Here is a 12,743-nt window from a genome sequence, read left to right as displayed (position 1 = left end):
CCCGAGATTACTACCTTTGCAGTCTTTTTTCTCAACTCCCTTCCTAGCTCCCTATATTCTCCTTTCAGGACCTCTTCCCTTTTCCTACCTATGTCATTGGTACCTATATGTACCACGACCTCTGGCTCCTCACCCTCCCACTTCAGGATATCTTGAACACGATCAGAAATATGACATGGCACATAACAAATGAATAAATACTTAACACTTCTGACTGAAAGTAAATATTTTAGGCAAGCTCCAAATCTGCTTTTCTCCCAAGCTCACTAGACCCTCCTCTCCCCACAATGACTATAGGTAAAAAAAAGTGAAAATTCTGTAAGTCTGGAAATCCATCAGTATAATCATCATAGGCAGGAGTCACTGAGGTTAACTGGTAGACCTGTGCATAGATGTGAAGGGTATGGAGAGCTATGCTCCAGGTGCAGGTTGATGGGACTAGGCAGAATAACACTTTGGCACAGACTAGATGGGCTGAAGGGCCAGTTTCTGTGCTGTAGTGCTCTGTGACTCCACAACTCCTTAACTGATTGTCCTGCTGTGTCCTTCACAGTCAAGCTGTATGTTAGAGACACAAGAGGCTCCATATGCTAGAATCTGACGTGGTATTTTATCTGTTTCGATCCCTTGAAAGTTGAGAAGCAGCCTGTACAAACTCAGGCACTCAATTTTATTTATTTATTCATTTGTTGAGATACAGCATGGAATAGGCCCCTCTGGAGCCACAACGCCTAGCAATCCCCCAATTTAATCTGAGCCTGATGACAGGACCACTTACAATGACCAATTAACCTACCAACCGGTAGGTCTTTGGACTGTGGGAGGAAACGGGAGCACCCGGAGGAAACCCATGCGGTCATGGGGAGAACATACAAACTCCTTACAGGCAGTGGCGGGAATTGAACCCAGGTTGCCTGTACGGTAATGTGTTGCACTCACCATTACGCTACCATGGTATTGAGCCACTCATCATTTTATGCTGCGCCTAAACTTGATAGTAATGTGCTCATCTAATCAGGTGTAGAATGCACATCAAATGTTTTTGCAAGGTCGGATATCCTTGTAGTTTTATATGGAAGCAGCCATTGAAAATTAGGTGATCACCTACATTAAAGTTGAAATTAACATTCCAACTGAAACGGATCCATCTGCATGAAGCACAAAGCGTGGTTGTACAGAAATTCATTAACTTTTATTTATCAAAGTAGCATACAATACATATCAACATATTTGAAGACTGGGAAATGTAGGTTTGCCTTCAATGCTTCAGTTTAGTATCAGAAAATGTATACATATTACAACCTGAAATCCTTACTCTTCGCAGACATCCACGAAACAGGAAAAAAAAGACAGAGAAACATTAGAACTCCAAAGCCTTTTAATGCCCTGAACCCTTTACAAGAACTATACTAAACTTACAACTGAATATCCCAGACACGAGGAAATCTGCAGATGCTGGAATTTCAAGCAACACACATAAAAGTTGCTGGTGAACGCAGCAGGCCAGGCAGCATCCAAGCACCCAAGGGTCTCGGCCTGAAACGTCGACTGTACCTCTTCCTAGAGATGCTGCCTGGTCTGCTGCGTTCACCAGCAACTTTTAACTGAATATCCCAGTGCTGTTTTGTGAACTGAAAGGATTTCAGCTAGAGGGACAATGGATGTTCATTGAGTACTCTATATCTCCCAGCAAAGCATCCTTGAAGTGCACTAGGTAGAAATGAAGTGTACACCCACCATCAAAAAGGATTTGCAAAGCGCTCATCCTATCCCTGGCCACAGAATACCTCAATATCTATTGTTTCACCACCTCCCTACAATGGTGGATACTAATGAAATAGCAACCTCTTCACTCATTTTCTTCTCTTCCCTTTCCACTCTACTTGTTCTGCTCCAGGATAAAGAAATGAAGATCATTTCCTGTATCCTCCCACCGACTTTTCTTTGGGCAGTGCTTCAGTAAAGCTTGGCAGGATCACTGAATATGTTTAACCCACAGCAAACAGATTCAAATATAAGTTTGGTTGAGAACACCATGCTCTGTTATCTGTGTTAAGTTTGGGAATAAGGTGGGAGGGTGGGAGAGAGGAAAGGGGACTTTTTGACCTTGTTTTGTTCCATTTTGTTGTATCCTGTGTTGTTCTGTCAAGTATGTGTGTTGGTGGTTAATGCAAATGGCACATTTCACTGTATGGTTCGATGCACTTGTGATAAATAAATCTGAATCTGAACATCTGTTTATACGAATTCTTTCTTCACTATTTTAATTATCACACTATTCTTTTAAAATGCCATAATTGAAGCAGAAGGAATTTCATATCAACACATAAAACATTTCTGTCAATGTCTCAATGCAAAAACATTGTCCTACCGGTGATCATTCCTAGAGATCTGTTCTGACAAGTAACACATTATAAAGAATCATGACATGAACAATATTCCATTTCCTCAGAATGAATATGTATATTGAAAAACATGCACATAAAAACCTTTCATTGCACTGACAGTCATTAGATTAATCTTGCTAATCAGACATATCATCTGGGTTTCCAATGTTACGATGGCAACACCTCAAAATTACTTCATCACTGTTAAGCAGATTGAGACAACAGAAATTGATTTGAAAGAAACAAGTCATTCTATTTTGTTTGAAACCCAGTTTGATATTATGCATTTATATTCAGAAAAATGAAATCCAAAATAAAAAGCAACAAAATCATAGCATCACTGAGTCAAAAATCAGGATTGAAATGATCCAAATTTAGCATTGGATTTGTGGTTGATTTCCAGAGACTGCTACTAATTTTGTTATACAGAGCAACACACACAAAATGCTGGAGAAACTCAGCAGGTCTGGCAGCATCTATCAAAAAGAATACAATCGACGTTTCAGGTTGAGATCCTTCTTCAGGACTGAGAAGGAAGGAGGAACACAGCAGAATGAAAAGGTGGGAGAAGGGGAAGGAGGATGGCTAGAGTGTGATAGGTGAAGCTGGGTGGTTGGGAAAGATCAAGAGCTAGAGAAAAAGGAATCTGATAGGAGAGGAGAGAGGACCATAGGAGAAAGGGAAGGAGGAGGGGACACATGCGGAAGTAATAGTCAAATGAGAAGAAGTAAAACTTCAGAGTATGGAACTTGTTTACTGGAAGGAGGCACAAGAGGAGGCCATGGATCAACACGTAGGAACAGGAATGGAAATCAAAATTAAAATGTTTTACCACCAGGAAGTCCTACTTGTGGCAGACGAAGCGGAGATGCACAACGAAGCGGTCCCCCATTTTACGACAGGTCTCACCAATGTAGAGGAGGCCACATTGGGGCACCACACAACAGACAATCCCAGCAGATTTGCAGGTGAAGTGAAGCCTCACCTGGAAGGACTGTTTGGATCCCTGAATGTAGGGGAGCGAGGAGATGTACAGACAGGTGAAACAGCTAAGCCATTTGCAGGGATAAGTGCCAGGAAGGATATTAGTGGGGAGGGATGAATGGATAAGGGAAACGCAGAGGGAGTGATCCCTGCGGAAAGTGGAGAAAGGGGAAGGTAAAGAAATGATTAGTAGTAGGATCCCTTTGGAAATGGCAGAAGACGCAGAGAATAATATGTTGAATGCGGAGGCTGATGGGGTGGTAGGAAAGGATAAGAAGGACTCTATCACTTTTAAGACAGCGAGAAGATGGGTCATAACTTAATTGTTATGCTTCTGATTTAAAATTCAGAATCCAGTGAATAAAATGTGAAAAATCGTGATTGCAGCAAAACTAAGATTCCCTTTAATAAACAAATGTGCAGCATTCAATCATTCTTTAGTGTGGTAATCCATTTTCCTTTCATAGTTATAACTAAACGAGGATTGTTTTAATTAAAACATAAATTACCCAAGGGGTGTCTCTTACCTTTTATGATCCCTCCTTTGAGAAAACAATTAACTAAACTCATCTTTGAAATTATTGTCTGAATTCATGTGGAAGATTGGAAGTAAGTATCAGTGCTTGAGAGCTGAGAGGGAGAGATTGTATTTTATGCACACAAAAGATCTTGCAGACGCTGGAAATCCAGAGCAACTCACAGAAAATGCTGGAGGAGCTCAGCAGGTCGGGCACCATCTATGGAGGGGAATAAACAGTCGATGTTTGGGGCCAAGATGAAGTCGTGATGAAGGGTCTCGGCCTTAAATCGTCTGCTGTTTATTCCTTTGCATAGATGCTGCCTGACCTGCTGAGTTCCTCCAGCATTGTGTGTGTTTTATATTTTATATATGTCACTGTGGTCCTATAGTACTGTGAGTAACATCTGCCCTCTTCTGAAACTATTTTGCTTTCTGATCACTCTGGATTCTCTGGTGGTCTTGACCCCATATGTCAAGTTTGTTCCTCTATCTGTTTAATCTACAAACTGCATATGATGTATATTTCAACAACAAATTACACAACATATGCCAGTGATAATAAACCTGATTCTGAATCTGATTCTAGTGCAATTGATGCTTTTAAGTGAAAAGTGAGTTAGTAATATTTTGCATGGATTGTAGTTAAGAAAAGTTGCAGTGAGTTTAAAACCAGGCAATTACACTGGACAACAATGACTTTGCTTTCTGAATATTTTTGGGTGTATCTCATGGATTTTGGGCTGCTGATCATTAAGTTTTCCTATCATGCATCATTTTTTCCAAGAATCACCTATATTTGCTATTTCAATTCATAATTCCAGTCAGAATAACTGATGCCAAGATTAAGGAAGGCATTTTTTATTGGTCCACAAATCAAACAGGCCATCAATGATAGGCAATTCGAAGAACTTCTAGTGGGACTGGATAAAATCATATGGAAGGCATTCAAGGATGTTGTTGAAAATTTTCTTGGCAATTACGGAGCACTAAACTATGTGTGGCTGGTTGACAACATGCTTCAAGTGTACAAAACCATGAAGTGCAACATGTCATTGAAGATTTATTTTCTGCATTCCCATTTAGATTTCTTCCCTGCAAGACCTGGCGCTGTCAGTGACGAGCATAGTGAAAGGTTTCACCAGGACATTACGGTCATGGAGAAATGGTATCAGGGCAACTGGAATCCATCAATGCTGGCTGATTATTGTTGGATACTTAAGTGGGAAGCCACAGACACTGAGTACAAATGAAAATCGTCAAGAAAACTTTTTTAAACTTAGTTGAATGATTGCAAAGTGTCAGCACTGTTATGCAATTAAATGCATTATATTCAATAAAAGTTAATTTCTTGCTTCTCCAAATTCCTACGTGATACAACTAGTCTGAAATTATATTTGAGTTCAGCTTCAAGCGGTCTATCATAAACAAAAAGAAAATTCTGAGGAAACAACACTTTCGAAAAAATTTGTTGTCCAGTGTTATTAAACACAGTTCTTTGACAGAAAAAGAAAGCATCAACAAAGTATTTCAATCATATCAATACTTATTGTCGCATCCAAACATTTTATAAGTACAGCTTAGAAGCATCTTCTTTCATTTTCCTCTCCAGGCGCTGTTTAAGCTCTGACACCAGGGCACCATTGATGTTCATGGTGTTGTTTTCTGATTGCTGAGGGTTGTAGTTTGTTTTGGAACTGATGGATCCTGAGACAGTTGGTAGGTCCCACTTGGGTTTATTGAGTCTGGCTGAGTGGGTGGTTGGTGGAGGGGGAAGCGAGGGCGCACTCGGCAAAGCCAGTGGAAGCGGCGGGCGGTTATTGTTCGTACTTGTGTTTTGCAAGTGCTGGTTGGATGCACAAGTCATTAAATTGGCCCTTTCTTTCCTGGACCTCTTACCCTGGAACCATCTTGATCTGCGGGTCTGTAGTTTCCAGCCTGGCTGCCGCTTTATGACACGCCTCACAGGACCCACTCTACTGGACTTCTTGTTCCGCCAAAACATGACCGTGGAAATTATGACAGTCAGAACCACAAAAAAGCAAACAATTCCAGCTATTGCTCCTAGGGCTTTCATAGGATTATCTTTAGATTGCATTAAAAAGTCTGCCAAATGCCCCTTGCCAGAAGTCTGTAAAAGAGTACAAAAAAACAAGTGTTTTAGTCCAAAGGACTAGGGTCCTCATTTCTAACACACATAAATAGTGCTCACAGGATAATCCTGGGCTCAATCTTTAAGTGTCCAAAAGTCAGATTTGTTCCTCGTTTCCTGGAATAGGTCATTCCCTTCAACTATAACTGTGCAACCAAATCTGACAGTCGAAGAGTAAAGCGTGAGTCTTGATTTCAAAGGAAGCATGAGCCAGGTTTTCAGTTAAACATCTTAATTCCGATTCCCGTTCCCGTTCCGACATGTCGGTTCGTGGCCTCCTCTTGTGCCAAGATGAGGCCACCCTCAGAGCAGAGGATCAAACCCTTATATTCCTTCTGGGTAGCCTCCAACTTGATGGCATGAATATCGATTTCTCCTTCTGGTAAAAAAAAAATTCCCCTGCCCTCCCCTCTAGCCCTTTACCTCTTCTCATCTGACTATCACTTCCCCCTGTGTCACCTCCTCCTTCGCTTTCTGCTATGGTCCACTCTCCTCTTCTATCAGATTCTTTCTTCTCCATCCCTTGACCTTCCCCACACACCTGGCTTCACCTATCACCTCCAGCTATTGTCCTTCCCCTCCTTCACCTTTATATTCTGCCGTCTTCCCCCTCCTTCCTCAGTCCTGAAGAAGGGTCTCGGCCAGAAACATTAACTGCTTATTCATTCCCATTGATGCTGCCTGAGCTGCTGCGTTTCTCCAGCATTTTTTATGTGTTGCTTCAGTTAATATATTTATTATTGTGTAATCTTTTGAATTTCAAAAGCTATTTTCTTCTCCGATTTTTCCTTTTCTCTGTTTTGCATATTGGTTATTCGTCAGTCTTTGTTATTTATAGTTTTTTTAAAAATCAGTTGTACTTCTTTATTTTCCTGAAAATGCCCACAAGAAAATGAAGCTCACGGTAGTATATGGTGATATATATGTACCTTGATAATAAATTCACTTAGAAATTTGACTTTCATAGACCATTTTCCAGCCGACAAGAATTGATGTGACCACATTACGAGACTACTTGTGTGCCTACAGCAGACGCAGCAAGCTACAGACAACTGAACATTCCCACAGCTCATGTCTTAGATGACTTTACTATTGCCTTGCTACATTCTTGTCTGAAATGTGGTAAAGAATTCAATAACAAATGGGAGGAACACAATCCATGAGCATGCCAATCCTGGATGAGTATGTAAATCAGAGGTTGAAGCATATGCAAATATTTTCAGCAAACAGCATCTATTTGATTCCTTCTTGGCTTCGTTCTGAAATCAAGAAGAACCAGCAGCTTAGAAGCCAGTTTTCAGTTGAGTTGATGCACGCTGCATGATCTCCAGAGATGCCTGAGGACAATCTATGGATCCTGACTCCATCCCAGCTGTAGTGCTGATGACATGCTCCAGAGCAATTTGTGCTTCCATTCAGCCTATTCCAGTATATTTGCAACACTATGATATCCTTTCATTTTCACAGGTGGCTGTGGAGGCCAAGTCACTGGGTGTATTTAAAGTGGAGGTTGATGGGTCCCTGATTAATAAGGGTGTCAACACTTACGGGGAGAAGGCAGGAGAATAGGGTTGAAGCAGATAATAACTCAGCCATGACGGAATGGTGGAGCAAACTCATTGGGCCGAACGGCTGGATTCTGCTCTTGTGTCTTATGGTCTTATGATCTACCCAACAATGTAGGAAATGGTGCAGATATACACTGTCCATGACATGCAGGACACATCCATTCCAGCTAATTACTGTTCTTAATTGCCAGCAAAGCAAGGGAAGGTGCTTTGAAGAATACTATCAAGACACATTGCTCACTAAGGCTGAGTTTGTCACGCCCCACTTTCATTTGACTCCAGACTTGCTTCAAACATGGATCAAAGAGCTTTGCCCCAGACACGAGCTGGTCATGAATGCTGCTGTGATCGGTGAGTGTTGCAACAAGGAGACTTAATAAAACTGAGATTGATGGGAATCAAATGGAGATTTCTTCACTGACTGGAATCAGTTGATGACAGGCATTGATCATGTGGATAGTCAGAAGCGTTTTCCCAGGGATGAAATGGCTAGCACAGGAGGGCATAATTTTCAGGAGCTTGGAAGTAGGTACAGAGGGGATATCAGGGGTAAGTTTTTTTACGCAGAGAGTAGTGAGTGTGTGGAATGGACTACTGGTGACAGTGGTGGAGGCGGATGCAATAGGGTCTTTTAAGAGACTCCTGGACAGGTACATGGAGCTCAGAAAAATAGAGGGCTATGGGTAACCCTAGGTAATTTCTAAGGTAAGGACATGTTCAGCACAGCATTGTGGGCTGAAAGGCCTGTATTGTGCTGTAGGTTTTCCATGTTTCTAAGTTACTGCTGATCAGTCCCTTCAGTTCCGGAGCTTGATTGCCATTCATCCTGCACTCCCAATAAGGTCAACATATCCCTCCTAATCTGTGTTGCCGAGCACTCCAAGGATGTAACACAACTCTGTCCTGTGTACTGAAGTCTCACATTCTACCTTACCCTTTTCTTATTATTTTCAATGGTCATGCATAACATTTTAATGAACCACACACAGAGTTCCTAGTCTCCGTTCCTCATCTTTAGAAAGTAGTTTGTTCCCTTTAATCCCAACTAGATAATCTCATAACTGCTTCCATTGAAATCCAGTCACAAATTTTTTCCCATTTGCTTCAGATATCATTATTTTCTCTTAAAGTGGTGCTTCCCACCCTGTTACTGTTATTGTCCCTTGTTTTCATGAGATATGTGTGTGTCTAAACTATGTCACTGATGACCTTCCTTTCATCCTGAGGTTAGAAGTGGAATAGAACACAGAAGGGTACAGCACGGTAACAAGCTCTTCAGCCCACAATGTTGTACTGAAGCAATTAAATTAGGAATCAAATGGCCAACTGAACTAATCCCTTAGAACTCCATTTCCTTCCATTTTCCTCAACTTCATACGCCTATCTAAACGTCTCTTAAATGCCTTCAATGTATCTGCCTCTACCACCACTCCAGGCGGCGTATTCCAGCCACCTACCACTCTCTGTGTGAAAAAGCTTGCCCCGCACATCTTTGAATTTACCCCTCCTCATTTTAAATGCATGCCCACTGGTATTAGACGTTTCAACCTCGGGAAAAAGAAGATACTCTGTCTATGCCTCTCATAATCTTATCTACCGCTATCAGATCTCCTCCCAGCCTCCGATGTTCCAGAGAATGGAGGGATGTTAGCCGATGTTTGCTTCCACTTGCAGTTCTTTATATAATGAAGCAGCTTGTGCACACATGAAGCAAGATCAACGCCGCTTTCATGTGCGGCTCGATGCACAATTCACGTACATGAGCAAAAGGCAGAAATTATCTTTTGGAAGAGGGAATCTAACCACCTCCTTTTCTCAATGCCACCTTCAAATCCACAACCATTGATATCTTGAGGAGTAACTGAAGCAGTCTCATGAATCCCATAGATCTGAAAGCAGGTCAGCAGAATAGACTTCTGATTCCCCAGAACCTTTCCAACTTCAACAAGGCACAGCTCAGAATTCTTTCCTCCTGTCTGGATGATTTCAGATCCGACAATATTAAAGCCTCAACCCAATTTTACATGAAGCACTCAGTCCTTCCACCTTCCATGTCGTTTATGATCTACAAAATTCACTGCAGTTACTTTCCAAGGCGTGAACACAAGAGATATCGCAGATGCTGGAAATCCAGAGCAACACGCACAAAATGCTGGAGGAACTCAGCAGGTCAGGCAGCATCTATGGAGAGGACTAAACAGTTAATGTTTTGGGCCAAGATTCTTCACCAGGACTGGAAAGGAAGGGGGAAGAAGCCAGAATAAGAAGGTGGAGAGGAGAAGGAGTACAAACTGGCAGGAGATAGGTGAAGCCAAGTGAGGGAGAAGATGGAGGTGGAGGAGGGGGGTAAAGTGAGAAGCTTGGAGGTGATAAGCGCCAAGCAAGAATTTTGGAAGTGATAGGTATGATCACCTTCTTATCCTGGCTCCCTTCCCCCTTCCTTTCCAGTCCAGGTAAAGGGCCTCGGGCCAAAACATCAACTGTTTATTTCCCTCCATAGGTGCTGCCTGACCTTCTCAGTGTCTCCAGCACTTTCTGTGTGTTACTTTCCAAGGCAGCTTTGACAGCACATCTCAACTCCGCAGACCGCAAATCACCGAAAAAGGCTGCTGGCGTTGAGGAAATATCAAACCCTACAATTTCTCCTCTGGTCACACACTTCAGAAACATATTGCAAATTCACAGCTCCTGGAAATCTCTTCCTTCATAGTCCATACATACTCAGATGACTCAAGAAACAGCTCAGCACAATCTTCTCAAGGGCAGTAAGGGATTAGTAACTAGTAACTAGTGCTGACCAAATTCTCACACCATGAAACATTGGACTTTAAACATAGCAATCTTTATGACACTCTTTAACATGTGTGAGAGCCAAACAAAATGGATCAAGGTATGGGGAGTCACATGCCTTGGACCAAAAGATGAAATGGATTAGAAGGTTTCCGTTGGGAAATCAAGGCACGGATTGAGAAAGCTGTGGCTTACTCAGCCACATGACACAGTGGGGAGAAAATTCAAAACTGTGGGGTGCAAAGGTCTTGAGATTCCTCATGTAGGATTCCCTGAAGGTTAATTTGCAGGTTGAGTCTCTGGTGTGTGGTAAGGAAAGCAAATGTAATGTTAGCATTCATTTCAAGATACTAGAATATAAAAGAAAGGATGTAATATTGAGACTTTATAAAGCCAGAGGGTGGTGAATCTGTGGAATTCTTTGCCACAGACGGCTGTGGAGGCCAGGTCATTGGGTATATTTAAGGCAGAGATTGATAGATTCTTAATTAGCTAGGGCATGAAGGGATACAGGAAGAAGGCAGAAGATTAGGGTTGAGAGGGAAAATGGATCGGCCATGGTGAAGTGGTGGAACAGACGCGATGGGACAAATGGCCGAATTGTGCTCTTATATCTTATGGTCTTTTTGGATTTCCACCATGCCGCTTCGAAAAGTCCCCTTGTCGTGGCTATCCCTCGAGGTCGAGGATGATGGTCTTCATTCTGTTGATCTACTTATGGGCTCTCAAGTGGCTTATGAGTACAGGTTACTCAGCATGTCATCATCCAGTTTCAGAATTCCACCCATTAAATATCAAAGTTTCCCACTGACTCTCGTAAAAGACCACTTTTCTGAGTGATTCCTCTGTCCATGAAGACAGTAGGCTCCGCTTCCATTCTGTACTCTTTTACAGACCCCCCCACAGCATTAATTGTTGGAAGAGCAAAAGGAAATATTTTCTGTATCCCGTCCTTGGTATTGAGGTTAAGTGGAAGTTCTGCACTGTCACTGACCAGGCACATTTGCTTGTGCTGGCCTCCTGACAATTTTTCGGATCTTGCTGCTTGGATGCACTTGAGAGAATTTTGCAGTTTTCCAGAACATCAGAGCAGAGACAAGTACAGTTACAGAAACGATGAGACTGATTGTGCTCACGCAGATTCTAAATATTCTCCATGGATGGTTCCTTAGGCCCAAAATATAAGAGTTTAACCTGGATTTAATCTGCAAATGTTAAAACATTAGATTTCAGTGATGCTGATCTAAGTGCACAATCGAACTTGCTCTCTGAGATCAGTTTGTGCGATGGTATAACATCCAATTATTAATCCTTTCATGATGTGAGCTGTCTGGTAAACTATTAGAATCATAAAACACATTCAGTAATCAAGTTAGCAGCAACAGTTTGATAATTACATTTGGTCCATTTTCTGTTTACAGTGAAAGGCACAATAAAACACGTATGCACATACAATTAAATGTTAATTTAAATATTTGAGGCATTTGACTTTTACCTCAATGAGATTGAAGCGGGGCTTTCTGCCTTTATGCTTGTTAGATCGACTTTACATCTCCTCACACATCTTTCCTGTAAGTAGGTGACCAAATTGCACCCAATACTCCAAATTAGGCTTCACCAATGTCTTATACAACTTCAACAGTTTGACTGTAAATAGCTGAAAGCTGTCCTCAAAGACTGCAAGAACTTTCACGTTTGCACTTACCAATGGAGGAAGTGGGATGTAAATTGAGGGTGATGCTGAGGGTGGGGAGAGGGGTGATGAAACATTTGAAATCCTAGTGCACCTTGCTGCAGTTTTGGTGGGCAGTTTCTGTTTCTAAATCCAATCCATTACCACAGTTCATGAACAAGTAATAGATTCTTGGGTAAATACATCTCCCTCACTAAATACCATGGCTTGTATCAACACAGTATGGATCATCCCCTCCAAGAGGACCACAACCTTGTTGTGGTTTGGAATTTTGTGTGCCTCAATGGGCTCAAAGTCACAAGGATCCGAATTTTCCAGCTTTAAGGTCAATAAGTTTAATAAGGAAAATAGAGTTCCCTTGATCTTTTTACCTAACATTTTCACTTGATTTTTAAAAGATGCCAAATGTGTGGAAGCACTTCTTGCCATTAAGGAAGACCTGCTGCTGGGTGGGCCAAGTGATTAGCTACATTTAAAGGTGAGATTGATAGGTTCTTGATTAGTAAAGGCGTCAAATGTTACGAGAAGAAGGCAGGAGAATGGGGTTGAGAGGAATAAAGCAGCCATGATGGAATAACAGAGCAGGAGCAGACTCGATAGGCCAAATGGCCTAATTCTGCTCCTATATCTTATGGTTTGGTGGTCTTATACT

At 41.8% G+C, this 12,743-nt stretch overlaps 1 protein-coding gene across 1 annotated transcript in view; it reads right to left on the bottom strand.

Annotated features, from left to right (window-relative positions):
- Nucleotides 1-5,455: 5,455 nt before the first annotated feature.
- cdhr1a (cadherin-related family member 1a) overlaps nucleotides 5,456-12,743 on the bottom strand; it is a 64,762-nt gene continuing 57,474 nt past the window's right edge. Inside the window, exon 17 of the mRNA XM_072282817.1 lies at nucleotides 5,456-6,019. Within this exon, the coding sequence (XP_072138918.1) occupies nucleotides 5,456-6,019 (564 nt within the window). The remainder of the gene's footprint in view (nucleotides 6,020-12,743) is intronic.

This window comes from Mobula birostris, chromosome 18 (genome assembly GCF_030028105.1).
Source record: "Mobula birostris isolate sMobBir1 chromosome 18, sMobBir1.hap1, whole genome shotgun sequence".
In the NCBI taxonomy this organism is placed as follows: domain Eukaryota; kingdom Metazoa; phylum Chordata; class Chondrichthyes; order Myliobatiformes; family Myliobatidae; genus Mobula; species Mobula birostris.
Note: the sequence above shows the minus strand (reverse complement) of the source record. Positions and strands in the feature narration are given on the sequence as shown.